Source organism: Fusarium venenatum (genome assembly GCF_020744135.1).
Source record: "Fusarium venenatum strain MPI-CAGE-CH-0201 chromosome Unknown EDB82scaffold_1, whole genome shotgun sequence".
Classification (NCBI taxonomy): domain Eukaryota; kingdom Fungi; phylum Ascomycota; class Sordariomycetes; order Hypocreales; family Nectriaceae; genus Fusarium; species Fusarium venenatum.
In genome coordinates, this window is record NW_027072129.1 from 2032055 (window position 1) to 2059288 (window position 27234).

The 27234-nt window shown below is 48.2% G+C and overlaps 8 protein-coding genes across 8 annotated transcripts; 4 read left to right on the plus strand and 4 right to left on the minus strand.

Moving 5' to 3' along the window:
• Positions 1–1839: 1839 nt before the first annotated feature.
• On the plus strand, positions 1840–2241 carry EDB82DRAFT_470240 (uncharacterized protein; the record flags this gene model as incomplete). The annotated part of the gene is made up of 1 exon (XM_025731768.1): positions 1840–2241. The coding sequence occupies one exon, from the start codon at positions 1840–1842 to the stop codon at positions 2239–2241; it is 402 nt and encodes a 133-aa protein (XP_025590760.1).
• A 6640-nt stretch (positions 2242–8881) lies between these two features.
• Positions 8882–9739, plus strand: EDB82DRAFT_519482 (uncharacterized protein; the record flags this gene model as incomplete). The annotated part of the gene is made up of 2 exons (XM_025731764.1): positions 8882–9549; positions 9604–9739. The coding sequence occupies 2 exons, from the start codon at positions 8882–8884 to the stop codon at positions 9737–9739; spliced, it is 804 nt and encodes a 267-aa protein (XP_025590757.1).
• Positions 9740–10203: 464 nt separating this feature from the next.
• On the minus strand, positions 10204–12413 carry EDB82DRAFT_470242 (uncharacterized protein; the record flags this gene model as incomplete). The annotated part of the gene is made up of 3 exons (XM_025731763.1): positions 10204–10649; positions 10698–11966; positions 12020–12413. The coding sequence occupies 3 exons, from the start codon at positions 12411–12413 to the stop codon at positions 10204–10206; spliced, it is 2109 nt and encodes a 702-aa protein (XP_025590756.1).
• A 1884-nt stretch (positions 12414–14297) lies between these two features.
• On the minus strand, positions 14298–15217 carry EDB82DRAFT_16472 (uncharacterized protein). Its single transcript, XM_025731762.2, has 2 exons — positions 14766–15217; positions 14298–14711 (listed from the first exon to the last, which is right to left on the minus strand). The coding sequence occupies exons 1-2, from the start codon at positions 14999–15001 to the stop codon at positions 14459–14461; spliced, it is 489 nt and encodes a 162-aa protein (XP_025590755.1). The 5' UTR covers positions 15002–15217; the 3' UTR covers positions 14298–14458.
• Positions 15218–19827: 4610 nt separating this feature from the next.
• Positions 19828–21156, plus strand: EDB82DRAFT_483695 (uncharacterized protein). The gene is made up of 3 exons (XM_065608217.1): positions 19828–19879; positions 19953–20049; positions 20105–21156. The coding sequence occupies exons 2-3, from the start codon at positions 20026–20028 to the stop codon at positions 21086–21088; spliced, it is 1008 nt and encodes a 335-aa protein (XP_065465366.1). The 5' UTR covers positions 19828–19879; positions 19953–20025; the 3' UTR covers positions 21089–21156.
• Positions 21157–21158: 2 nt separating this feature from the next.
• On the minus strand, positions 21159–22630 carry EDB82DRAFT_570561 (Alpha/Beta hydrolase protein). The gene is made up of 4 exons (XM_025731760.2): positions 22328–22630; positions 22230–22279; positions 21502–22171; positions 21159–21448 (listed from the first exon to the last, which is right to left on the minus strand). The coding sequence occupies exons 1-4, from the start codon at positions 22461–22463 to the stop codon at positions 21354–21356; spliced, it is 951 nt and encodes a 316-aa protein (XP_025590753.1). The 5' UTR covers positions 22464–22630; the 3' UTR covers positions 21159–21353.
• A 550-nt stretch (positions 22631–23180) lies between these two features.
• Positions 23181–25492, plus strand: EDB82DRAFT_483699 (uncharacterized protein). Its single transcript, XM_025731759.2, has 4 exons — positions 23181–23386; positions 23443–23694; positions 23742–25175; positions 25227–25492. Exons 1-4 carry the CDS (start codon positions 23349–23351, stop codon positions 25324–25326), a joined length of 1824 nt encoding a protein of 607 aa, XP_025590752.1. The 5' UTR covers positions 23181–23348; the 3' UTR covers positions 25327–25492.
• EDB82DRAFT_531866 (Aldehyde/histidinol dehydrogenase) lies at positions 25493–27159 on the minus strand. The gene is made up of 3 exons (XM_025731758.2): positions 26735–27159; positions 26510–26671; positions 25493–26457 (listed from the first exon to the last, which is right to left on the minus strand). Exons 1-3 carry the CDS (start codon positions 27033–27035, stop codon positions 25583–25585), a joined length of 1338 nt encoding a protein of 445 aa, XP_025590751.1. The 5' UTR covers positions 27036–27159; the 3' UTR covers positions 25493–25582.
• Positions 27160–27234: the final 75 nt, after the last annotated feature.

Below are 27234 nucleotides of genomic sequence, written 5' to 3' on the forward strand. Positions count from 1 at the left end.
AGACATGTGACTTTCTGCACAGTAGAAGCAACTTGACAAACGCCCAGGGAACGTTAGTTGATGTTTGCTTCCTTGGAGGCTTACATTCCCTGCATCTATCATGCTATTAATTGGTCGCCTCTCACGTCAACTCCGTTTTGCGCATGACTATGAAACCGGGCAGACGAATTGACTTTCCTGCTCAACCATGAATCCAACTCGAATATTCTATCAATCAAGCTATTATTATCTCAGGAGTCACCCTTTCCCACAAGAGACATTGCAGTGCAAGGGCCTTACTACGGATATAAATTTGACCTTTAAACTCAAGAAGAAGAAATCGCATCAAAAAAGTCCCTCAGGACCCATAATGCAAAGCTCTTGGCCTGCCGAGGCTTCACGAGGGGGGCTGATTCTCAACTTTGGTGCCATGCTGACTAGGGTTTCGTTTACTGACAAGTGAGATTTGCGGTTAGAGAAAACAGCTCAACAGTTGACCTCTGGGTTTTCGTTGATGATTCCCGATCGATATGACGCAACTGCCTATTTTGTATTTCCATTACAGCCATGGTTGTGACGATGGAAACGGGAAAAGCAACGACAAGAAAATGATACCTGATGTTAAAATTCCTTGCTGAGGTCGGCAGGCACATGGCTTAAAGATATGCAAGCCTTGGCGAGTCTGTAGTGTAGATCATATGCTGCCCACCAAGCCCATCTGGCGTCGTCAAATGGTAATGCAGAGAGTGAGTGATACCCTCCTCGCGCGTTGCACCGTTCATCGGGTCTTATGCAAGATGCACAACAAGCTCGTGCAACCTAGGCCAGTGTAAGTTGATGTGATGTGATGTGATGTGACAGGGCAGGGCAGGGACAGGCTATCACCTCCCTCCTAAGCTGGGGTGCATATCTGATGCACACACAGAAGAAGCCGGTTCCAGGAAATATGCATAAGTGGATGTACGTTGGTATGTTTCGATGCATAGGCTATATGATTCGCATATCGTAGAGCCACAAGGCTGAGTAGTTCTGTTTCTCACTCTTCTTCGATAATTGTTTGAGAGCGTTGAAAAGACTGACGCACAAAGGGGTTCAATCTCTCTTCTCTCTCTCAGCAAGCAGGAAACTACCATTTCATGTCTGCCCCACTTAACAATAATCATCACTTGCAGTCAATGACATGGCTCCTTCCCCACTTGTTGAATGTACCTACCCGTATTGCCTACAGCCCGTACTGGACAAACCTGGTCATCGTGACTCCATTATTTCCTAAAACTTCAGCCGACTCATTTTTTGATATGGAACTCTTGCTTATTCCTTGAGCCTAAAAGTTTTTAATTATCAAGTTGCCTGAAGGGGTATATCGCAGAAGCTTAAGTCTCGGCTCATGCTCCCTACCTAGGTAGTTAGTGGCTCAGCACCTTCCTACCAAATCAGCCAGTCCACAGGGGCACAGGATTCCTTTTTTTCAGCTACGCCCAAGGCAATGCATTCGACCTCTCAAGTTTTGTATGTGTGATGCTCGCGAAATTGGATTCCTTGAGTCTAATCTACCTACTCGTGTCCATAGATCACCAGGGTTTCGCAACGTCTTAACTGAGTCTTCTTGCCCGGCCCCAAGTCCAGAGCCCTCATAATGGAGACGCAATTCGTCAGATTCACGACAAAATATGGATGTTTTTCTGGCTCAAGTCGAATCAGAATTCATTGGAGTATCTTCCAATGCACAAAGACGGTTTAGAACGTCTATTGCATTTCTAGAAATACGCTACAAACGACGGCGTATGTCGGTTCCGTTGCACAACACATTTGAAAGCGCCTAATGTACCTACGGATAGCCAGCATGTTGGCTGCAGCCCCATGCAAGATTTTCCAACCGAGACTGGTGAGATGTTATCCATCGGTTCCTGCGGCCGAAGAAAGCAGGAGGCTGGGGTAGGAGAGGACTTGACACAGGCGGACGATGGCGGGCCCGAGGCAGATCACCTAGCGGGTTGTTCCTTGTTAAGAGAGGCTGGCAACAAACCAGTGGCCGTCAACCAAGACGAACTCATGATGGAACAGATGCAATCCTGGCCATACCGAAGGGATTGGCAAGCGGGAAGCAAGTTCTACCAGAAGGCATGGACAGACCTTGCGGATGCAGGTACCACGAGGTGCATAACGATGATTGCCCGAGGAGTCGGTTCGAACATGACACGCGAAATTGCAAACTCGGCCCTTGAGCCGCTATTGATATGGTTTCACATCAAACACATTTGACATGAGGTAGTTACTCTGTACAGTTCAGTGTCGTCAGATGCTATACTTACGAATCCTACCTCAATTTAAAGACCTTGCCCTTGCGCTGTCAGGCTTGGATACTTGCATATTATGGTGGCATCTCCTGTCTGGGCTAGGATCTTATACTTTTTCTTCCTCAGTTGACCAGGTCTCCAAGTTCCGTCCTTGACAAGGAGGAGAAGAAGAAAAAGCAAGTGAAGGTCAAAACAAGCAAATTCGACCTCCCTCCGATTTACAAGCACCCTACAGTATGGACCCTGCTCTCAATCGATCACAATTGTCGAATCTCGCAAGTCTGTACCCGAATTGTGCCCTCGTCCCGTTCTTCCTCGAGTCTGGAGCCGAGGGTTAGCATCCAAGTACGTACATGTTGAAACGGGAAGGAACAGACGGCGCACTGTGACAGGCATCTGGGAGGGAAGTACCGATACTTCCGCCAGACGCCCTTACCCTCAAAATGAATGGAACCCACGATCTCTTCCCGCCTCTAACCTCCACCAAAACCAACACCAACTATTATAGTTGCAAATCCCACTCATCTGATTATCAAACGAAAAAGAGGTAAGATAATGCAGGTGGTTGATGTCTTTCTTCCTCCTAGAGTCGACCTCTATACATGGTCGGATCTAGAACAATTGATTGTCCCAATCCCTTCTCTTCTCTATCGTTGTCCCTGCGCAAGGTAGCAGCCAGCTGTAGGGAAGTCTTGGGTTAATCATGGATGTTGGCTATTATCCGTTACTTGCACTAGCAGGGATCTTCAGTAAGAGCGTTTATACAAGGACACCAAAGAGCTTTCTTTCACTGACGTGATTGGTTGACCTCTCCACTGGCTGTGGTATCCTCGCTATTCTCGTGCGATTCACCACAATTTCTCTCAGTCTGGCCACCAGTTTAGGATAATCGTTGCCATCAAACACCGAAACAGTCGTCTTGTTGACCAGATGGAGCGGCCATGTTTGCGTGTCTGGAGACCATGACAGCTGGCTTCGCCCAACTGGCTACCCCACGTCGTCCAGCACGTTTCAATGGAAGACACATGTCCAGCCATGCATGGCCCGGATTTATCAAGAAGCCCTCAACCGTGTCTTACTTGAAGGCACAAGCCCGCATCTACAGAGCACGCTTTGGATGGGGCGTCTGTTGGTTCAAGACAGGCCATCAGAAGCAACCGCAACAACACAGCATTCAACAAGGCAGCCCAACCGTCTTGCCAGTTTCTTAATTTCATGATCAATCGATAGACATCAATCACCCCGCATGGCCAGTTTGAGGCCTTTTCGGTCTCTTCCCCAATTCCTTGACTCTTAGAGGTCGGATATGCCCACCCAGCTATCTTATTGCAATCTCTCAAATCCAACATGGTGAGAGTCCATTTTTGCTTTTTCTGAGATTTATCGTACCATTGCGGCTCTATGTATCTTCTGTTTTGAACTAGAGATTGATGTTCACATAAATAAGTCGAATACTTGAGAGCTCGGAAGTGGCGATACTTGTTGACGATCCTCAACCATGCCTCGCATGCCCGTTAGACGGACTGGAGATAACAAGCTCCATTCACTATGCATTCGAACATTATACCGAGTGCTTATTTGCCTGGACGATCTGTTGATCGGCCTCTCTAAGCACTAGCGATATGAACCCTGAGACATTCTGCCGTCCAACGCACTCCTTCCACGGTTGTCCATGTCATTTCAACTGCATGGTTTCTATTCTTAACCACACCAGCATCCACTAGATTACACGGCGCAATTCTACGTTTGTCTTTGACTCTAAGAGGAGCTGTCTGCTAAATCAATCGGTCTAAGGAACACAAGCCAGTTCATTGGTGAGTTATCGGTTGAATCAGGCCATATTGCATATCGGTCAGAGAGTAGAGCGGGGTTGACTGAAGACGGATTGAGAAGTTGAGTCGTCGAACATGTCGAGATTCGAATCTCAACACTGCGGAACCAATCGCGGCGTGACAACCCATGTTTCGACAGCATTTTATCAGTTCTGTCTCTCCTATCCAGCACGTGATATGATTGGTTCGAGACTTCATCGACCAACGTATAGTACACATGTACTGGCGTGCGTACGTCTATAACAACAACGATTATGCGGCCTTAATCTTGTTGTCTGGTTGTCGGCACGAAGCAATTCTCGCAAATACTTTGTCGGGTTGCTAGCATCAGCTTGCGTGAGTCCAGGTGGCATCGTGGTGTGATCGTTGGTAATGCTCTCCGTCATTATCCGCAATCATTACATATTACACCCATGCTTCGACAAGACGCAGAAGGGCTTGGCTTGCTTTGCTTTGCATCGATTCAACTTGCCCGCCTGCCCAAAAGCTTCAGTCCCTGCAGCTGCCCTTGCTCCCGGCTGACAAGGATGGCAAGGTAGACATGCTGGCTTGAGCACTCGCATGTTCTGCACAGCGGCTATGTAGGTGCATGTCTAAAACTTGACCAATAACCGCTGCAGTATCATCGGGAAGAACGAGCATGGGTCCCTGTTGGGGCGTTTCGAAAAACACCAGCCGTCCTTAGGCCTGCATACCAACCTTTTACGGATTAGCGAACATCGTGGGGGAGCCCAGTTGCCAAGACTTGAAGAGCGCGTTGAGTCGCCACGTTTACCTTCTAGGGCCTTAGGGCATCGACTACCTGGCACACCGGTGCCCGTTAGCCAGCTCTTGGTGGGGGTGTGCTTGCCTTAGTCTACCCGTTCGTCTCGCTGTCAGATGCAGATGGCAGAGTAGGAAAAGTCCCTAGTCAGTAGCCAAGAACAACGTCGCTGGAGCCGAAGAGTGCTGACAAAAGTGCCCCACTGAGGCTGGCAGTACAGAAAGAAGTGAAGCGATTTTCGGTTGACTCTTTCTTCTCCAAGACAGGGTTGAAGGTCATGGTCTTGGTAGTAGATGCTGTAAGCAAATCCCAATTTCGGACTGACGACAAGGAGAGTAGATAATTGCAGGACCAAAAGCCATGTACGACCGAAGCCGATCTGCGGCCTTCTCTCGTAGCCTCCGGACTGAGAGTTATGATAGTATTCGGGTCTGGGCCTGTCGCTATATCTCAATCCAATGAACGTTCACCACGTCTCTAACACACCACCACCGCCGCCACCAGCAACCCCAACGACAAGCACGCAACCCTGATAGCCTCCAGGGTCATCAGATGAGTTCCTGAGATAACTAAGTCGCCCTTTGTCTGTTGTTGTCTCTTTCCAGTCTGATGAGGATAGAGGGTACTGTACCTTGACGGCAATGCGCCTGTATGCAAGAGGCGATTATCGATTGCTAGCCACCTCCGGGAATAACCACACTGAAGAATGCATCGGCCGAATCGAGGCTACGTGGTTTGGAGAGAAACGACCTTCAACAGCCACGGCACGGTGTCGCGCTGGCATGTTTCGCCCAAGACCATGGATGTTAATCCCGGCCTCCGGGGCTCGGGGCTTTGTCCACATGCTGCCGCTGCGCTCTTAAATCCCCAGATGCGATCTCGCAGCACCTAGTGCGCTCCTGTGCTCTGCCTTGTAGCGGACCCTGCTGGGAGATCTGACTTGTGCTTGCATACGCATCAAATTTCATGCTACGCCTGTTCTCCAGCATATCAACTGAGTTTATGGCAACAGAACTTACATGATCTATGAGTTCTACCATGAATGACACCTGAGCTGAGCTGCCAAAATGATAAGATGCCCACGGGTTTTCGCGCCCCGATAATGGCTTGTTAGAGCCTAGTGCAACCCTCACCGCTATTCTCTGACCCAATTGTACTTTCCAGTGTGTGAGATGTACCGATCATAAAGCAACGCCCTTTTGTGATGGGTATTCTCAGTCTTCGACAGGGGTGGCCTGTTAACGGCACGACTTGATTGCCAACTCACTCGAAAGCCCCACCCGGACACATAACCAAACAGATCTTGAGAGGAGCCAAGCCATGATACATAGCTCATCGGCGAGTGCGTCGTTCCTTGTCAGCATCATGCTGGTTGGAGGTGGACGGGACAGCATGTACTCCGCATATGTAGTGGTAGTCCACAAGGGCCTCAGTGAAGAAACGGGCCAAAAACGTTTGTGTCACCCAGGCTGTTCTCATTGAGATATTGCAGGATCGCATCATGATCATGGCGAGGTGAGAAGGGGTGTCGCGGATTAGGGGAAAGGTCTCAGCCTCAGTGGACCAGATCAAAATGTCCAAAGAATGACTTGGATCCTAGTTATGCGAAGGCATTGATTGCATTGTACCTGAAAGTATGGATGTGCTGCAATGAGGGTAACCGTTGATTTACTGCCCACTACATTAGCCTTCCCGCTCGTCACGCAGCGGGGTGTTGGAGGGGATGGAGACATGATGTTTACCCACCTGGCAGCTAATGTACGGTACGGGAAGCCTTCATGCATGCACGCGTACATGCATGCAGACAGGATGACTATTCTTTATTCCATATGTACGAACATGTGTGTTGACGGAACACAAGAAAGGCCCTTGACCCGTCATACAATAAAGGCTTACCTACTAAAGAATATTAGGTTGGTAGGACTTCATCTCCCAACAATGGCAACCATTGCCAACAACAAATCCAAGAAGTATATCCCTGGTGGACAGTTGGCCATGGCGGAGGTGGCTTGCGATGAGCAGACGAAAGAGGGCTCGATGAAGCAGCGGACCGCATCTTGATCTGTGTGTACATTCACCGGAGCAACCATACCATACCAGTCAAGAAGAAAATGAACGAAAGTGACGTTTGAGCAAGTGGCATCGCAGAAGATGGCTTCACAATGATCCTCAGAGCCCTGGTCAAAGATGCTGTTATCCGTCATAGTGACAGCTCAAGCTTACAGGACACCTTTGTGCGATGCGGCAGATTATGACATTTCTCTTTGTGCCCAGAGGAGGGTGCTGCAGGTATGTCCTGCATATTACACTGTAATGTGCGTGCAAGTGATTGGAGGTGGTGCTTGATGTGCTGAGGAAGGTTAGTTGGTTTATTGGTGGCAAATACTTTTGTCTAGCCATACTCAGAAAAGGATTCCACGAACGTCTCGACTCGCCGCGCCTCGCCTCTCCTTGGTTTGTATTCGAGTCAAGCAGGGGACAACAAAGTAAGTACTTACCGTCTTTGACACGGAGGATAAGGGTCGAGGCTCAGAGGCCAAGGCTCAAGGGTAGTGGGTGGGTGAAGGAGGGGCTGGATAATCAAATGACAAGTTGTGAAGGGGGAGAAAAGAGGAATCGAGCTACCTGGTTGGGTTGCTCGTGATGCCTGCAAAGGAAGATGAATGAGGAGCGAGACGGGCCGTTCACCGGGGACATGTTTGAAGCCGAAGTTGCGAGGAACGACGTGCCTCTTTGGACCAGGGTTCCCTATGGCATATGATACCGACAGGGATACCTGAGCTGAGCTGTGATTGACATTCTACCAACCGGTCAGCTCGGGTAACAGGGTATCAGAGATTATGTTGGGAGCATGTTCTCAATATGGATGAGAAAAGCATCTCTCAACTTACAGGCTTCAGCCTGAGCCTTGCATGATGTGAGCGTCGGTTTGAGGTGGGCGCGCGGCTCTACCCGCCCGCTGCAGTGAGACAGGTTGCAAGCCGCTGTAGGATAGGATTGAATAGATGTGATGCACTCTATTTGGGACTGGGCTGTAAGATACAGTGTATTCTAACGTCCCTGTGTACTAGCCAAGGTAAGCTATGTATATGACATTCGTTAATCAGTCGACGCATGTATAATCGATACGTTGCAGCAGGTTATTGACCGTTTCATGTATATACCCATCACTAGTTTACCAAGTAATTAGTTACATCATGTATGTATATGTACCCCAAGAATTCGGATACCGCAACTGCACTGCCCCCAGCCAAGCTCAGCTCAGCTCGGCTCTCAGCCATCGGTTGTTACCAGATCCAATGCACATCATGTTTGCAGCCGCTTTGCTTTGCTTTGCATTGAATTCCACACTTGCTTAATAGCTGGCTCCACTGAAGCAATAGTTCATTGAAAGGGTTTGCGACGGGGAAGCAAGTAAAGGGAGATCTCCTGTTGTGCTCGCTGGGGCAGTTCGACATCGGTGTCACAGACCATTTAATTATATCTTAATTCAGATTTATCCCAAGTCTCGTAATAACTCTTGGGTTGATGTATTTCGCATGGCATTAGTGAAGCCATACCGGAGTATTAATTGAGGATATCCAATGATATATCAAAAGTAATTATATAACATTAACATGGAAGTATTGAACTGAATTAACACTTAGTCACACACTAATGAATGAGTAAAACACAGTGATATATATGTTTTCGTAGAATTCAGTACACCATCTCGAGATATGTAGACAACAGCTTCAATATGTATGGTCTAGGGTAGCCTCAAAACCAAGACAGACTCATGTGACCACGCGCCTAGCTTTTGCACGAGTCAATGATGAGACGTGTTTGTCAAGATAAACGCACGCGCCATCGCCAAAAGCGGACACACAATGACAAAGGATAAACTCAAAGTCAACTAATCCACCTGGCGAGAGGTAAATAAGGGCCTCAGTCTCAAACGAAGAAATTCATGGGCTGGATGATGCTAAACGATCATGATACACTCTCAAGTCTGAAGCACAAATAACATAATGACTTCTCCCACCAAAAAAGCCGCTCAGCCCCAGCACGCTGCAACCTCTGACCCGTGGAACTCATCTTCAACCGGCCATCAACGGTCCGAGTCACGTCCTGGCACTGGCTGGCGTGAGTCCCGCAACCGGAAGCTCAACAGCCAGTTTCGCAGCGGTTCATCAGGCGGCGAACGTCTCAGTGACACATATGGCGCTGGGTCGGAGGACTATGGTGAGGAGCGCAAGGTGCTTGTCCCAAAGGTAGAAAAAGAGAGAGCGCAGCGGAGCGTGAGGGATATGCTTGTCCCGCCGGGCAACATGCGGGAGAGTTTGGGCTTGAAGGATGTTATTCAGGGACGAGGTGAGGAGGCACTCATGGAAGCAAGACGGAAGGAAGACGAAGCGCGGGAGGCAGCGCTTTCGAAGAAGGGCATATTTGACGGAGCTGTCATCTATGCCAACGGGAGTACATTTCCTCTCATATCAGATCTCAAGCTGAAGCAGATCGTCACCGAGCACGGAGGCCAAGTGTCACTGCACCTGGGATGTCGGAAAGTCACACACGTTATCCTTGGGAAGCCAGCCGGAGCACATGTAGGCGCTGGAGGAGGTCTCGCTGGAGGAAAACTGGAAAAGGAGATACGCCGAACTGCTGGGTGCGCAGTTAAATTTGTTGGCGCTGAATGGTAATTCCCCAACCCCTTATATGTTGATGATCATGACTAATACCAGCTCTGCAGGATCTTGGAAAGCCTTAAAGCTGGAAAGAGGCTTCCTGAGGCACGATTTTTGAATACCAAGATAGCGCCCAAGGCACAAGGGAGTGTCTATAGCCTCTTCTCGAAGCAATCGAGTGGACAGTCGTCCAAGGAGTGAACCTCGAACCTCCAAACAAGACACGTTATTGGTATAATATACTGGAGTTTGGGTGGATAACTCACCGGATGAAAAGCATTTCACGGCACTGCATTCAGGTTGGCAAATGAACGGGCATAGGGGGTATTCTGCTTTTGGGTACGCGGTAGGCTGCATGGAACACGAGCTGCATGACTAGGCATGGTCAAGCATAGGCTTTGCATTATATGGTATATCCTTGCGTAAAACATAGGCTTGTTTTGTATGAATCACGTTTTTAACGGCCGGAAATGAGTCTTGTTGGTTCATTATATCGTTGTATTATTGTGTGCCTTCTCAGCACCAAGCGACTCATTGTGACAAGTCATGGGTTACAGACCCAACTCTCTGTAATAGAAAGGCCATTAACGTCTTTTTTCATATGAAGCCACCGCGAAGTCCGTGATGTTCGCCCTAGCTAGGATAACCTTTCAGACCGCTCCATCCTATAAACGAGCCTTGACCATGGAATCCCCAGCATCATTAGCTTCCGCCTGTCCAAAGTACTCACTGATCTTGGCACGAGCAACATCCAAGGTGGCCAAGTCCTCTATTGTGCTGGGTACCATCACCTCTTTATCAAACTCGCCACGAATTGCGTTTTCCGCTATCTCCTTAAGCACACGCCGGAGCATTTTGCCGGAACGTGTTTTCGGAATCATACACTTGCCTTGAATGATGCCACCTAAGGAAGCTATGGCACCGACTTGGCCACGTACTAACTGCTGAATTTCTTTGATGATCTCCTGGTCTGGAACTGCTGGATCTGAGGCGGCCTGCCCCGAGAGCGTCACAAAGGCGAAGGGCAGTTGTCCTTTGAGTGAGTCGGGTATACCGATAATGCAAACCTCCACAACGCGTGGATGCGTGGCAATGGCTTGCTCAATGGACCCTAGAAATGATTAGCTCATGTATAATTTAAGGCAAGGCATAAACATACCGCTGGAAAGACGATGTGCGCTGACATTTAACACATCGTCATTGCGCGCCATCACATGGATATAGCCTTGTCGATCGATCCAGCCTGAATCGCCAGTATCAAGCCATTTACCCTCGAATCTCTTCAGATAACCTTTCCAAAAGCGCTCTTCATCTTGCCATAAAGTACGAAAACCTGTTGGAGCAAGCGGCATCGCTAGAACGATATTCCCCATCGATTCCCTTTCTACTTCGACACCTTCATCGTCAACAATGCGAACGTCAAAGCCCGGCATCGCTTTCCCAGCACTACCAGCTCTCAAACAAGGAGGTTGGTGTCCTCGGACATCTGTTCTTCGATCCTTTCCAGCGTGGGGGACGAGTGCTCGCCCTGTGATAGGGGAACCGACTTCAGTCGACCACCAATTATCGACTACTTGAGCATTTTGAGCACAATACTGCGTCATAAGCTTCTGGTAACTCTCGATAAGAGTAGGTTCAGAACGTTCTCCAGCGAGGAAAAGACCTCTTAGACTCTTGAGAGCCCCTCGTTTACCATAGTCAATAAACATCTGGCTATATGGGTCATCGCGTCTGATGGCACGAAGAGCTGTCGGTGCAGTGAACATAGTATTGACCTTGTACTCATCGACTATCCTCCAGAACGCAGACGCATCGGGAGTACCGACAGGTTTCCCCTCATATAAGACGGTTGCAGCACCGGTGAGAAGAGGGCCATAGATAATGTACGAATGACCGACAATCCAACCAATATCGGAGGCAGTAAAAGAAACACAACCAGGTCCAGTGATATGGAACAGGTAACTGATGGAAAGATGTAGACCGACTGCATGGCCGCCTGCATCGCGTAGCACGCCTTTGGGAGTTCCAGTTGTGCCTGAAGTGTGAATGATGTAGACAGGATCGGTACTCTTAACAGGGACACAGTCTGCCTTGATTCCTCGAGACCGGGCCTTTTCAGTTAATGCCTTCCAGTCCAACTGACTAGCACTGGTGTCGATATCCCATTTGAGCTGATCCCTTTGCCAAACAATAATGTCTTTTGGTTTATGAGTAGCCAGTCGGATAGCTTCTTCCACCAAAGGCTTGTATGCAATCGGGGGCTTGTTGCCGTCAATGCCACAAGAAGCTGTCAGGATGGCAACTGGATGGCATGAATCGATGCGCTGGGCAAGTGCAAAAGGGGCAAAGCCTCCAAAGACAATAGAGTGAATAGCACCAAGACGGTTGGCAGCAAGAATGCCTATAACTGCAGCAGGAATTGTTGGCACTGTTGTATACGTTAGTATGTACCTGTCAACAGAGGAATCCGGGTTCACTTACTATACAACATTACCACATCTCCCTTATTTATCCCTTGCTCCCTTAAAGTGCCAGCGAGTGTTTCGACTTCATGAAGTAGCTGGCGGTAGGTGTATCTCTCCTTGGTATTTGTCACAGGGCTATCAAAGTAGATGGCGACAGAGTCACCATGACCATCGAGCACGTGTCGATCGACGCAGTTGTAGCAAGTAGATATCTCGCCGTCTGGAAACCACTCCCAGCTGTCATGTGTGACACCATTCTTCAATGTCTTTTGTGTCAACTGGATAGTGGAAGAGAATGGTTTGTGCCAGTGAAGTTGCTCAGCCTGGTGTCTCCAGAACTCTTCAGGTTCTTCCAGACTATGTCGTAGCACTTCATCTTGAACATGGTAATCTTCTATGTTGTCAGGCATACTTGGCAGTGTTTTCCCAATTGGCACACCGATTTGTTTGTTTGGTTTCTGTTGAGAGAGCGAAGAATATCTTAGTGGCTTTGGAGGAACACCCGGTTTTGATACTAGTGGTATTGACGACAAGGAATAACAACGAGTAGTATGATAGGGACATGTCGGAACAGAGACCGAGATGTTATGGGGGCGAGCGTGTATGATATAGCGGATAGTTTGAATTAGTTTCAACGGCATCGGGCTGCGACACCGAACAGCTCCGAGACATATTTGGCGATGCATAAATGGTTATACCTAGACGATGATCTCCTCGAGTACCATTAAACCCTTCAGCTGTGGTTCCGAGGAGAAGAGTCCAGGCGAGATAATTTGAGTCTGTGGCATGAATACTGAATCTAACAATGCTTGGACTGACGCAAGAACTGTTGGGAGGAGCTCTTTCCTCAACCTGCATCTCTCCTCAATTTCATCATCAGCCTCCATTTTCTTGGCTGTCAGAGCAAGTGTGACTGGTTCGCTTCCTTCCTTCTTTCCATATCAGAGCTCCCCCGCATTCCTACCTGCCTTATGCCAAGTAAGATACAGGATGGTGCCTACCTCACACCCAGCTTTACCGTTTGTCCCTTTGCCCGGTAGACTCTTCCGGTAACCGACGGGCCGGTACCGTTCCGAACCGTAACAATGGATGTGTTAGTGAGAACATGAGGCTTATTTGGTGGATCATCCTGGCGGTGATACCCCGGGCATTCGGAGTTGAGCTGAAGCATTGGACTAATTAGCTCTTATTTACTGCCGGTAGTTGCTGTAGTGAACTCCACGTTTTGACGGTTCATTGTGACCTGGGTAATAATGTCTTGTCGGTGAGCACTTGAAGGAATCTATCCCTGCCACGGTACTGCAGCCGTGCCCGGGGACTCACCGAACTTTTAGGAAGTGAGAGCAACACTTGAAAAGGGGAACGAACATCACTCAGCCAACCCTAGCATTGATTGACTTTTTGGCTAGGCGGTAGACTAGTCCCAGCCGATCGTTACAACTAAACTCGTCTACTGCTGTTCTTTTGTACAAGGCAAGCCATACAATACAAACGTCACGAATTCAAAATAATGGCTCAGAGTTCAATATTAGTTTAACAGCTACGCAATCTCAATTGACTGTTGGCAAGCGCTCTCTGAACGCCTCCAACGCCTCTCCCAGCGCTCGTCCTATGGGGCTGACCGCCATGGCGTTTGATTCCGCACAATACCAGGAAACAGCTAAGTAACTACACGTGGGGATTTAGTCTTTGTCTCGGGATAAAACGCCTGAAACATAGTCAAGGCAAGTCATCTTCACAACTAAGTCACACGAACATAAAAAGAACTCTGAAGTGTGCCAGGCCAAAACTGGCCTCCCAGCAATGTTTGCTTTGCTTTTGACTATGATACATAATTCCCTCAAGCTCGCAGCAACATTGATAATTGACAAGAGACCATAAACACGCCCAGCTCTAAGGATATATATGCTCCAGCGTCCACAAAAGGAAAACATTAAAGATGCTGGAGGTAATTTACCAAAGAAAAAGTATGTATCAAGAATAGGAAACGGGATTCGAGGTTGGGAAATTGATGAGCAGAAACAGGAACAAAACTCGCGAGCCAAGGTAAGACAAGATCGTCCTATTTTTGTAGCCATAAAGGCAAGATAAACACATTATATTCCCATCCTCGAAAGAAGATATCTCACACACAGGGAATATGCGAGCTCCTTCCGAACACCGAGACAAAACTTATATATGTACAAGAATTTGTCTCCAAAACCCCTGCAAAGCGTGGCCATCATTAGACAAGACTCCATAGAGCGGTGCAGTGGTATACCGGTTCTCCCGTATCGTATGTTCGTAAACCCAAAAAAGATATAAAAAAGAAGTTCCTATACAGTTCCCTGAAAGATCGCTTGCGTATCCCAAATCGAATCGAAACCATCGCTAACTTTCCCACTTCGCACCCCCAGCATGAATTGGGTATCTACCGGGCGTAAGACATCGCAGGCATTGTTTGCTAGCAGCTGATTTACAGGAAAGCAGCGAGACCGACGACGGCGGCGAGACCGGCACCGGAGAGAGCGGCGACCTTGCCGGCACCGGCAGTGGGGACCTCCTCGGGGACACCAGCGGTAGGAGTAGCACCGGGGCCGGCGGGGTGGTCACCACCGTTGCTGGGCTTGCCAGTAGGGTAGACGGGGACCATGGTAGAGTTGTGACCCTGGCCGGGGTGGCCAGGGTGGCCGGGCTGGCTGGGCTTGCTAGGCTTCTCACCAGTGGGGCTAGAGATTCAGTTAGCATAATGCTCATGTGGTTTAGATATCAAAACAACTTACCAGTCGTGGCAGACAACGGCGGAGGTCATGATGACGGGCTTGGTGACGGTGCAAGGGCAGTCAGTGATGGTCAGGGTGGTGGCCTCAGTGATGGTGTAGGTCTTGTCGCCGTGGACGATCTCAGTGGGACCGGGGCAGTAGGTGGTGTAAGCAGTAACGACCTCAGTGGTGTAGGTAACGTTCTTGGCGTGGGCAGCAACGCCGGCAGCGAAAGCGAGAGCAGTAGCGAACTTCATTTTGATGGTTGGGTTTTGGGGGTTGGGTATTAGATTATTGGTAACTCGAAAGTTTAGTGGTTGATGATGTACTTTAAAGAATGAAATTGACTAAAAGTCAAGGTATAGTAGTAACGAAAGTGAGTGTGTGGGTGAGGAGGAAAGAAAGAAAGAAAGGAATCTTGAGTGTCTGGAGGACTGGAGCTTTATACTGAGATGAGAGACCTTGAGGTCGACTGCTCTACTGGAGATTGTGGATGGGAGCATTATGAGCCAGGGGTTGACAGGCCCCACAGGGCCTCATGGAGGTGTGGAGACTTCCATGGAGATGGGAGGACAGGGATAAAGACAGGGATTGTGGAGTGCTCGAGCCTTGAAGTTGACAACAGATGGGTGTTAATTAAAAAGGTACAAGCACAACATAATAGAGTAGACAATTCTAGAGTCAGTCTTGTGAGAGGCAGAAACAGAGATAGGCTTCATGGCCCGGTGGCGTTCTCCCAGAATGAGATTGACAGGGTTCAATTTAACTGAGTAGAGTCTCTAATTGGACGATTCGCTTTCTCTTGTCGTCCACTTACCATTCATTCTGCTAGGACGGGGGCAAATGAGCGGCGACTTTTACAGGGTTAAATCACTGATATGATTTTCAAGAAGCTGTTGTTCACTCTATTATTAAATTCAATAGTTTAGAAATTGCATCTACCAAAGATAATCGGCATCATGGAAGGCCATGGTTAATGTTAAGCTCGAAGTATAGACATCTCTACTGAACATGTCTTCACGTCATGCTTCTTAAGACATGTACAGCAGCCAGTTCAGTCAGTGCAAACTGCTTATCAACATTGCATCAATCCCGAATTAGCAGTGGTCACAACCCCTGTGTTGTAAGTAGACCAGATGCTGATATTGGATGAGCGAAATGGGAAAAGGGGATGCTAGTGCTAGCCTCAGCGTGTGTGTGGGGAGGAAACCCTTCCACTTTGCTTCGTCCTGTGGTGGGGTGGAAGAAGAATCTTAGACTCTGAACGGTGTTAAAACCGAGATAGGACTAAAAAAAAAAAAAGAGGAACTAGAATGACTTGAATGTAACATCAGTTGATTCGAATGGAATAGCTGATACAGGTACCGTGCCGTATTGTGTGTTACATGCACAGCTATCTAGCCGCTGGTACATATTTGCCTTTCAATCTCCAGGGCCGAGATTGCTCTCACCTGTATTACGCGGAAGATAAATGCATAATAACGGGCGATATTGCGAGTGAGAAGGCAAATGCTGTTGGATGAACATCCAAGGAGAGAGATTTGATGATACTAAAATTGGTATCTATCGGACGAACCGAGGCGGACCGACGTTCCATGTGGGATCTGATTCAGAGCTGGGACTTGGTCCCATAACCAGGGAGACAGATACCGAAGTAACGGGATATGAATATGATAGTCTACCCAGGAAGATTATAAGAGAAAAATCTAGAGTAGCACTCGCATTAGTGAGTCCATTCAGCAAAGACATGTTTCCAAATTCTGGGCCATATTAATTGCCTATAATACGACGGTACAGCGATGCGACCAAAGCGATTGGCAACAGAACTGATACCAGCCAAAGCCAAGATCTTTCAAAGGACTTTGGTGATCGATCGATAATCCTTCGAGTATGATTGCGCGTCTTTGGACGATCTCGAAGCTAAGGCTAATGTCGTTCTACAGAGACGAGACCAAATGAAAGACTAAGAACGACGGCTTGTCGCGTGGATGCGAGGCAGCCACCCGGTTCCTCTACAGCGGGCATTATCCAATGAATGAAATGGAAGGTACGACCAAACCACCCAAAAATTTAGGTGGTGTCGCAGCTTCCTTTTCTGGGTCCCGTTGACTGGTGGGTGGCAGGCGCTGCCCTGGCAGAATGTAACGCTAATGCAGGAACAAATCTCTTCCCGCTGTCTGCCCGCCAATCCCTTATTTTTTGGTGGTTCCAGACAACCTGCTTCTCCCGCCAATCGCAGTCTTTATGTCTTTTATCTTGTGCCCATCAACAGCTATAACTCTTACTCTTGATGTCCGTTGGTGACAGGATAAGCATGGATGATCACTAACCCTGGTGCTGATTACCACGGACAATCAACCAGCTGTCTGCCTTTTTCTGGTTAAGCAAACAGTCATGCTAACCATGATCTGACCAGGCCCGAACTACCTAGCGAGTCTGAAAACCACTATGCTCAGTATCATAGCAACCTCACTGGGCAGGCAACAAATAGCTGACTCTTTGATTGCTCTCCCGGCAGTCATTGGATATAATCCGAAAGGAACCGTGCAGCCTTGACCGGTGATTGGCGGGCCTTTGTCTACGGTACTCAATGCCCCGAATCGATCCATCGCGGCATGCATAGGAAGCAGGGGATAGGGGAGCGAGCTAGAGGCGGTCTGCTAAACTGAAAAAGCGGAACAGTTCGCTACTAAACAGAGCCGTCAGTCACTGTATCAACACAAACATGGATGCAATCCAACATGCAACACATGGCGTGGGCCAACGCCACACCGACAGCCCGACAAAGCACTTCATTTGAGTCACGCAGGGCTTGATAGAAAAATAAGGCGAGCAAAGGGTCATATCGGCTACCAGCAGCAACTTTGCTTCTTCTCAACGCTGTTTCAAGGTGGAGCAGTTTCTGAGTTGGCAGATGGAGATGAATGTCTGTTGACTTTCCTTTTCCAGGGTCTTCCGTGGTGGTATCGAGTTCAAATGCTTCAGAACGGTCGCATCTGACTTACGGCTAAGACTCATGGTTCTAATGCTTACCCGGGCCGGTTCCCTTGTCAAATACTGTTTCAATGAAGAGGCCAGGCCCATTACTCTTTGAAAAGTTTATTTACAAACTCGTTGATAACGCAACTCGACAGTTTGGGTCGCTGGATGCTACCCTCCATAATTTCCTCCACGGCCGCTTGGACACAAGTACTTTACCTATAAGGCAATTGAAGGATCTACGACTACCACAGCCTTATCTCTCCAATGTGCTGATTCATGGTCAGTTCTTGGCGTGTGCGCATCTACGTTCAAACCCAGCACTTCGACCTCGAACCAGGCCATATCTACAATCGACCAGTGACAGACGTTATCACACCTCGTATCTTCCCCATATTGTTGATTCTTCACTATGGGGCGCGGGGCTCTCTCAATTTTTTTTTTTTTTTTTAACTTCTTGTCCCGTTTTAGCTCTCATCATCCGGCGCTATTGTTGACCCACGGTTCTAGCAGAATTGATCCATCTCCAGTTTCAAAGTCCACACAAAGTGATTACTACAATTGCCGGGGGTCTTCGAATAGCGTATTAGTTCTTTAAATGGTCGCTGACAAGCTTTTGGCCGCTTCCTTCCTGCCTGTCCGACCATGCCAAGGGTTTTGATCGATGCGATCCGAGGGGATTATCGTGGAGGTAGCGAATGCTTGGCAAACGGTGGCGTTCTGAATATATTCATATATGAAGTGCTTTATCCCAAACCGACGTCGACAGGCACTTTTACCCGCTGCAAATTTAACCCAATGGTCTACTGTTTATCTTCTAGCCTGATTCTTCGTGCATCATTTCAATATGCAAAGTTCCCGTTCCGCTCACTTGCTAGGCGTTGAAGCTTATCAAGTCTGTTCAAGACAATAGGGTCAACTCAAAATTGTTAATTTATCCCCGAAGGTTTGCGATAAACCTTTTAGCCACTCGATTGTGCGCGGTTTATGGTTCTTCGCAAAGGTCTGACTACGGCACCGTCCCCGGACTTCATTTCCACCATGGTGATGGTTGCTAGATCATCCATGCAAGTGCATACACATCGTTCTGACCGTTTCACACCTACCTTGGCTGCATTAACACCCTTGCATGTCAAACATTCTGACTGGTTCTGCAAGTGAACAATTTCTCGAGGTTGAGTTGTTTACCTGTATTGACGCGAGGTTGTTTTGTTTGAACTGTTTATTCAGCGACCAGACAACCACCAAGAAGTCTCATTTACTAGGCCCACTCATTATCTCGAGCCGGTGCTTTTACTAGAGTCTAGTGATTCTAACTCCAATTCGATCACCGATCTATATTTGGGCTACTCAATTTACCAGCATGGAACTAGATCTTGAGCCAACGCCATAGTTAATCTCCAATCCTTGAGGTACTGGAGTGTAGTGGTTGCTGATCATTGCTAGTTCTCCGGATAGTCTGATTCGACAGTCGGCTGATAAGAAAAGAGTTGATTTGAAAGGCGTTGTTGAATATTACCTACAGTTATCATGCTAGACGTCGACTTCATATTCGTTCATCTTAGTTATCAATTCAAGTCGATTTCGTTGTTTGTCATCCTCGATGACTCTCAAACCTGGCATCACTCTTCTTGGTTGTTTAGTACAAGCTATGCCTCGCCGCCGCCAGATCCTCGCTCGTGACGTGAAGTCCCGAATTTGATATTCATCATCTATATTTTGTTTGCTCCTAAATATCCTTTAGGTCTGATGTGCTGAGCATGCGAATATTCCAGTCTTTCTGCTGCCTGGTGGTCGGCATCAACATGTCTCATTCGAGTTTGCCCAAGTGATTACCACTTGACACAACTAGAATATTTATTCTATTGGACTCTAGTCGAAAACCGATTCCTTCTCACAATCTTTGGTTTTCTGGATAAGTATCAATCCGGTTTTGTATGCAGCTGTACCCGTTCATCTCACCTCGAATTACATTGTTGACTTGATTCAACTACAATAACTGTATCGCTCATATCTGGCTATGAATATTGTATGAATATTGGTCATGCCTTGCTCATGAGAGATCGACCCGTCTCTTTTTATGGGGATATCTTCGACGGAACCTCGGTTGAGAATAGATATCTTGCGACGTCTGTCTCTAGTGCTTCCATTGACGTCTGTGAGGCTGCTGTATTAGTAATGTACGTCATTGCCTCATAGCAATGCAACTCTTAAAAAGGAATTTCTGACCTCAATATACGCTCATTTTCATTAACGACAATACCTGTATTTCGAACAGTTTAAATCCATATCCAAAGCAAAAATGACTGATTACATCAAAGCAGTTGGTATGAAGATACCACATCCATCCGTCGCTATATCTAACCATACCCCACCTTACAGATATCCGAGGCGGCACTGGTGAGCGTGATGCCCTCTTCATCAATGACAAGACGCCCAAGCCTACTGCTGCCGAAGGGCAAGCTATTGTCAAGATCAAAGCCTTTGGAATTAACCGCATGGACATAATCCAGCGTCGAGGTTTCTACCCGCTTCCTCCTCAAGCACCTAAGACACTGGGTGTCGAATTCAGCGGCATCATCGAGTCCTTTGGACCTGGTGATCATGGAGCTTTTAGAGAGGGTGATGAGGTCTTTGGTCTAGCCTACGGTGGCGCCTATGCCGAGTACATTGCGGTCAGCACCCGTATGTTGCTCCACAAGCCTTCCTCCATCGACTTTACCACTTGTGCTGGCGTGCCAGAGGCTTGGATCACAGCAACCCAGGCTTTGCATCTTGTCCTCGCCTTCACCAAGGGCAAATCTATTCTGTGGCATGCTGGTGCTTCTGGGGTGTCGGTTGCTGGTATCCAGCTGTCGCGCGTTGCCGGAGCCTCTGCGGTTTATGCCACAGCTGGATCTCAGGACAAGCTCGACTTTATCACTTCCAAACTCGGAGCAACAGCTGCTTTCAACTACAAGACTCAGGATTGGGTTGAGGAGATCAAGAAGGCTACGGGAGGCAAGGGTGTTGACTACATTGTCGATTTTGTTGGTGGAGACTACTTCCAGAAGAACCTGGACGTTGCCGCGCGTGATGGACGCATGGTTCTCCTAGGAACGCTTAGCGGTGCCAAGGTTCCTGATGCAGATATCTCCCAGATCCTGTTCAAGCGACTCCGTATCGAAGGTAGCACTCTCAGGAGTCGTGATGAGGAGTATCAGGGCGAGCTGCGAGATCGATTGGAGAAGTACATCCCAGACTTTGAGAACGGCCAACTCAAGATCTTTGTGGACGAGGTCTTCCCTTGGGAGCAGATCCAGGAAGCTCATAAGCATATGGAAGACGCCAAGAACTTGGGTAAAATCATTTGCACTATTCCCTAGATATGACTTCTGAGACCAAGTCGCAAATTCTAAATTTGATGAATGGCAATGATGAAATTTAAATCAACTTCACTGTTGTGAAGCATGTGAACAAAGAATGAAAGTGACCATTCACTATTTGATGCCAAGTTGAAGACTGAACGACGAATGGATCATACCGACTACATATTCCATCACTGGAGCTGCACTAAAAGAGGCAAAAAGAAACCGCACCTAAGCGATCTGAACGCTTGCATATTTCCAAAGTTAAGGTATCATGAAATGTTTAGTGAGCCTTGAGCCAGTTGAGCATCTGGTCGTAGGCAGTGGCTTGCGCATCCTTGATGGACTGATCTTGGTACTCGCCGACAACAGCGAATCCTGTAACAATTATTAGTTTGTTGTAATGGTATGCATAACATGGATTAACTCACCATGAGGAACTCCAGGATAAACTTGAACTTCGTGCTCGACGTTGGCATCGGACAAACTGTCTTCTCCGCCTATCCGCACCTCTTCAGGGAAGAGAGGGTCGTTCTCTACGCAAACTAGACTGATGGGAGCGCTGATGTCCTTAAAGTCATCTGGGACAACTGAAGCAGCATGCGCCAAAGCGCCGGCCTTGATGTATGGCCCGTTCTTGACGTCGCCACTCTCGGCATCGCCCGTAGTAGCGGTTGTCTTTTTTGCAAGCAGGAGCACGAATCGAGCACCAACGCAGTATCCAGCTGCGTAAATACCATCGCCCTGCTTGATCGCGTCGGCGTATTGCTCCTTGGCAACATCAATGACCTTGTGCAGGATGGGCATGACCTTTTCGTCCGTCACACGAGCGAGCCACATGTCGATAAGGAATGACTTTGTAACCTCGACGGCCTTTAGCTTGAATTGCTCGAGGATGGATGTAGAGTCGTCTGCGATAGCCTGAGAGCCAGGAGCCGTGTCACCACCAAAGAGGTCGGGCATGAGGACAAGGTAGCCCTCTGAGGCGAATCTATCGGCTTGGATTTGGTTGTTTATAGACTTGATACCAGTGCCGCCTGTCAGGAGGAGTAGGAGTCGTGATGGCGCATGGGGGTAGTCGGTTGGTTTTGAGATGTAGACCTAAGCAAGGGAGGATCAGCTTGGAGCTTGGGAGTTTCGAGCTTGTCCGTATACATACATCAACATCGTTGAGCTTGATGATTTCTCCAGTAGATGACTGACCAGAAGCTACGACCGTTAGTGGAAGGAATCTTTATTGCCAAAGAAGTTGCGTACGAGTTGGTCTGTCAGATACACAATGCTCGCCTACAACAGCTGGAGCTGGAGCTGGAGCTTGGATATTGTCGCTGGCCGCAAGAGTTTCCTGGGCGTCGCTCTCAGGCGCGCGGGTAGCATTTTCAGCGTCAGCCATTTCGCGAAGCTTGTGGATGATTTGTTACGTTTCTTGTCTGGTGCGGAGATGTTGGTGAGTTGGGAGACAATGGAGGATGAAGTTGCTGTTGCACGTGGAGGGGCAGCTTGAAGTGCGCAGGTAACGCAGTTGGTTGGAACTTGGCCGTAGGTAAGCTGGAATTCAACACTCGACGTCATGTCATGTTGGAGGGGTAACTCTCAGCCCAGGAACAGCAGCTAGGCTTCTATATTGTTGTAATTTTGACACGATAGGACAAGACAGGAAATGCCAACAAACCAACGTATTTAATTAGGATGATTTGTCTCTCATCTGAATGAACCCTTGGGTTATCTTCAGTTCTCAATCTTCTCCCAGCAATCCGTAGCGAGTTCTGTTGGGGCAAGTACCTTTACATACCATACCTACAAGAGATAGCTGTCTCATAGCACTTTGGGGGCATACTCATGAAAATCAATTAAAGCAGTATATATTCAGGTTAAAGTAATTACGAGTAAATAATATCTATTAACAGTTTTGGTACAAAATTTGCTCTGTAGGATACAAGAACCTTTGCTATGCTGTAGTAGTAGCCGTGTTAATTGAACAAAAAACATTCATTATCTTGAGGGTGCCGCATAATTCAAAGCATGATCTTACGACGACCGTGATTTTAAATTCATAGTCCATTTCTGCCTGGAAGGACCCTACTGGGAGACCTTCCATCCACTGCCCACACCTTTACGTAAGTGACCCCGCGATTTCTTGCCACAAGCGCGTTCCACTCAACGCGCTGAACGCGTCTAGTTCACTCTCTCATCACCTCTCCAACAGAACTGCCTAAAGAAAGTATCCGCTTCAATCACACTCACCATCTCACAAGAACGAAGCAAAACTACAGCAAAAATGTCCGCAGCAGAAGCGCTATCACAAGGCGCCCTTGAGTATGTCCTCATCCTTTTGTTCCGTCTTGTCGCGTCACTTGCTAATTCTTGTACAGCGTGATCTTCAACGATCCCGACAAAGCCACCAAGCTCTTCCCCGTACCAGTCCTGCAATGTCTTCAAGTCAAGCAGATGGCTCCTTCGGCCCAAGGAGGAGATAGATATCGACTTGTCATGAGCGATGGACAGCACTACGTTCAGACTATGCTTGCTACCCAGGCCAACCACGTCGTTCACGATAACAAACTGGTCCGTGGCTGCTTTGCCCGAATCAAGCAATATACACCCAACAACCTGAAGGGCAAGAAGTATGTATCTATCTGACCTGTTCTCGATCGTTTCTAACCACAATTAGCATTCTCGTCATCCTTGACATCGAAGTCATCGAATCTCTAGGTATCCAAGAGAAGATTGGTGAGCCGTCTGCCTTTGACGCAAAGCCAGCTGGCCAGGAAGGCACCATTGCTGGTGGCGATTTCTACGGTGTCAAGAAGGAGGAATCAAAGACACAACCTCAGCAATTCCAACAACAGCAGCAATCAATGCCCTCGAGACCCGCCATGCACGCTGGCAGCAACATCTACCCGATCGAGGGTCTGTCGCCTTTTGCACACAAATGGACCATCAAGGCCCGGGTCACCGCTAAATCCGACATCAAGACATGGCACAAGTCCACTGGAGAGGGTAAACTTTTCAGTGTCAACCTGCTCGATGAGAGCGGTGAGATCAAAGCGACCGGTTTCAACGATCAGTGCGATGCTCTCTACGACCGCCTACAGGAGGGCTCTGTGTATTACATCTCTACTCCTTGCCGAGTACAATTAGCCAAGAAGCAATTTTCCAACCTCCCCAACGATTACGAGCTCACATTCGAACGCGATACCGTCGTTGAAAAGGCAGAGGATCAGGCCAATGTTCCTCAAGTAAGGTTCAATTTCTGTTCGATTCAAGAACTGCAAAGCGTGGAGAAGGACAACACTGTCGATGTTATTGGTGTACTGAAGGAGGTCGGCGAGGTTGGAGATATCATATCCAAGAAGGACGGACGACCATTCCAAAAGCGAGAACTGACCCTTGTGGATGACACCGGCTTTTCAGTCCGCGTCACCATCTGGGGCAAGAACGCCAACTCTTTCGATGCCGCTCCCGAGTCTGTGGTGGCTTTTAAGGGTACCAAGGTATCTGATTTTGGTGGCAAGAGTCTCAGTCTTCTTTCTTCCGGCACAATGAGTGTTGATCCTGATATTCCCGATGCTCACAGACTGAAGGGCTGGTACGACTCTGCTGGCCGAACAGACACGTTTGCTACTCACCAGAACATGGCATCTCTGGGTAATGCTACTGGACGAAAGGAAGACTTGAAGACCATTACACAAGTCAAGGATGAGAATCTTGGCATGGACGACCAGGCTTACTACACAATCAAGGCCACCATTGTCTTTGTTAAGCAGGAGAGCTTTTGCTATCCTGCTTGCCTGTCTCAGGGTTGCAACAAGAAGGTCACACAGATGCCTGATGGCACATGGCAATGCGAAAAGTGCAACGTTTCTCACGAGAAGCCTGAGTACCGATACATTCTGTCATTGAACGTTGCCGACCACACCAGCCATCAATGGCTCAGCTGCTTCGATGATGTTGGCCGACAAGTTATGGGCCGATCAGCTGACGAGATGATGGAGCTCAAGGAAAACGACGACACCAAGTTCACGGCAGCTTTTGAGGAAGCCAACTGCAAGAAGTTCACCTTCCGATGCAGGGCAAAGATGGATAACTTTGGCGATGCTCAAAGGTACACAGCACAAGATTTGTTTTATTGACATAAACTAACATTGGTTTCTAGGATACGATACTCTGTGATGTCGGTGGCGCCATTGGACTTCAAGACTGAAGGCACTAAGCTTGACGAGCTGATCAAGCAGTACGAGAATAGCTCGCTGTAATGTTGAAAAGCGCGACATGGAGTGATGGGGCGTGTCGGCTAAAACAGTGCATCTTTATACTCTTGCGAGACCGGATCAAGAGTTATTGGGCCGTTGGTATGACATAGAATAATGAAACAAATAGTGGAACAAAACGGACCTTCCTACGGTAGAAATATATTGGAACTCTGACCTCGGCGGCCTACTATTGAGACATCTGCTAAACTTTTATACCAACGCCTTGACTTGTATTGTCCATCCTTTTGCAAATGCTTGTTTAGAGGGACAGCTTCTCATGCTTCCAAGGCTTCTTTCCCTCGCCGTCACCATAGTCAGCGGTCGCCTGGTAATCGCCCCTGATCTTGTACTTGTAGATGGTAAGACCATCAAGACCGACAGGGCCACGAGAGTGAATCTTGTTTGTGCTAATACCGACCTCAGTACCAAAGCCATACCGCATACCATCGGCAAGACGGGTAGCAGCGTTCCAGTAAACGCCAGCAGAATCAACCTCGTTCATGAAACGCTCAGCCTCGGCAGAGTCTGAGGTCATGATGGCATCGGTATGGTGTGAGCCGTGGGTGTTGATGTGAGTGATGGCCTCGTCAATAGAGGAGACAGTCTTAACACCGATGGTAAGAGAGAGATGCTCGGTATCATAGTCTTGGGGAGTGGAATCCTGGACACCCTCTAATGATAGAGAGGCGATGGCAGCCTTGCTGGCTTCATCAACGCGGAGAGAGACGCCCTTGGCAGTAAGAGCAGAAGCCACGCCAGGGAAAACTGAGTTCAGGGCGGACTCCTGCACAAGAAGAGTCTCGACCGCGTTACAGGCGGCGGGGTAACTAGTCTTGGAGTCAACGATGGCAGTGATAGCCTTGTCCTTGTCGGCCGAAGCAGTCAGGTAAATGTGGCAGAGACCATCAGCGTGGCCGAGAACAGGAATCTTGGTGGAGTCTTTAATGTAGCGGACCAGCTCGTTTGAGCCACGAGGAATGACGAGGTCAATATAGCGGTCCTGGGCGAGAAGCTCGGCGATGGCATCGCGGGTTGTGACAAGCTGGATAGCTGAGTTGGGGACCTTTGTGGTCTCAAGAGCTGATGAGATGACCTTTGAGATGGCGACAAAGGATTCTGTGGATTCCTTTCCACCTGATGGAAGTCAGTGTCTGATGCATAATATGAGTGAGAGGGCTGGTTCTACCCTTGAGAATGGCAGCGTTGCCAGACTTGATAGCAAGAGAAGCAATGTTGGCGATGACCTCGGGACGAGCCTCAAAGATGATGAGAAGAACACCGATGGGGCATGAGACACGCTCCATCATGAGATCATCATCAAGCTTTGTCCTCATCTGAATTTGACCAACTGAAAAAGGAATTGCTGTTAGCTTTACAATTGTTGTAAAATCCCATTCAGGGTTCAACATACCAGGGTCATCTAGATCCCTCACATCCAAGATTCCCTTGAGCATATCCTCCCATTTTCCCTTCTTCCCCAAATCCAATCGTGATACAAGAGCTTGGCTAAGACCACCCTCGGCAGCAGCTTTTTTTGCAAGCTCAAGATCCTTTGCGTTGGCAGCAAGAATGTCATCTTTTGAGGCAGTCAGAGCAGCATGGATAGCTTCGAGGGCATTGTTACGCTCCGATGCCGGGAGAGTGGCGAGAGTGAAGGATGCTGTCTTTGCGGCGCTGGCAGCAGCCTCTGGGGAGGCATTTGTAAGAGACATTTTATGTCAATTGAATAAGATATGGAGAGGGATTCTTTGGTGGTCGTAATATGAAAGTGACTCAGATGAGGTTTAACTTGGGCTTGGCTAATAAGTCTGTAGCTTTTGGTGGTGGTTCTGTTTGCCCCGCCTGACATGTCTTGGAGATTATGCACCCCGCCATTATGAGCCATTGGGTAACTGCAATCCCTATATTTCT

Excerpts from the sequence above, each read along its gene's own strand:
- EDB82DRAFT_483695 (XM_065608217.1), top strand. The coding sequence starts at position 20,026 with ATGACTGATTACATCAAAGCAGTT. Across the intron at positions 20,050-20,104 it reads CTGATTACATCAAAGCAGTT|GATATCCGAGGCGGCACTGG; the intron begins GGTATGAAGATA and ends CCCCACCTTACA.
- EDB82DRAFT_16472 (XM_025731762.2), bottom strand. The coding sequence starts at position 15,001 with ATGAAGTTCGCTACTGCTCTCGCTTTCGCTGCCGGCGTTGCTGCCCAC. Across the intron at positions 14,712-14,765 it reads GCCGTTGTCTGCCACGACTG|CCCCACTGGTGAGAAGCCTA; the intron begins GTAAGTTGTTTT and ends CTGAATCTCTAG.
- EDB82DRAFT_531866 (XM_025731758.2), bottom strand. The coding sequence starts at position 27,035 with ATGTCTCTTACAAATGCCTCCCCAGAGGCTGCTGCCAGCGCCGCAAAG. Across the intron at positions 26,672-26,734 it reads GAGGGATCTAGATGACCCTG|TTGGTCAAATTCAGATGAGG; the intron begins GTATGTTGAACC and ends TTCCTTTTTCAG. Across the intron at positions 26,458-26,509 it reads CAACGCTGCCATTCTCAAGG|GTGGAAAGGAATCCACAGAA; the intron begins GTAGAACCAGCC and ends GACTTCCATCAG.
- EDB82DRAFT_483699 (XM_025731759.2), top strand. The coding sequence starts at position 23,349 with ATGTCCGCAGCAGAAGCGCTATCACAAGGCGCCCTTGA. Across the intron at positions 23,695-23,741 it reads AACAACCTGAAGGGCAAGAA|CATTCTCGTCATCCTTGACA; the intron begins GTATGTATCTAT and ends AACCACAATTAG. Across the intron at positions 25,176-25,226 it reads AACTTTGGCGATGCTCAAAG|GATACGATACTCTGTGATGT; the intron begins GTACACAGCACA and ends ATTGGTTTCTAG.
- EDB82DRAFT_570561 (XM_025731760.2), bottom strand. The coding sequence starts at position 22,463 with ATGGCTGACGCTGAAAATGCTACCCGCGCGCCTGAGAGCGACGCCCAG. Across the intron at positions 22,280-22,327 it reads TGTATCTGACAGACCAACTC|CTTCTGGTCAGTCATCTACT; the intron begins GTACGCAACTTC and ends TAACGGTCGTAG. Across the intron at positions 22,172-22,229 it reads TCAAGCTCAACGATGTTGAT|GTCTACATCTCAAAACCAAC; the intron begins GTATGTATACGG and ends TCCCTTGCTTAG.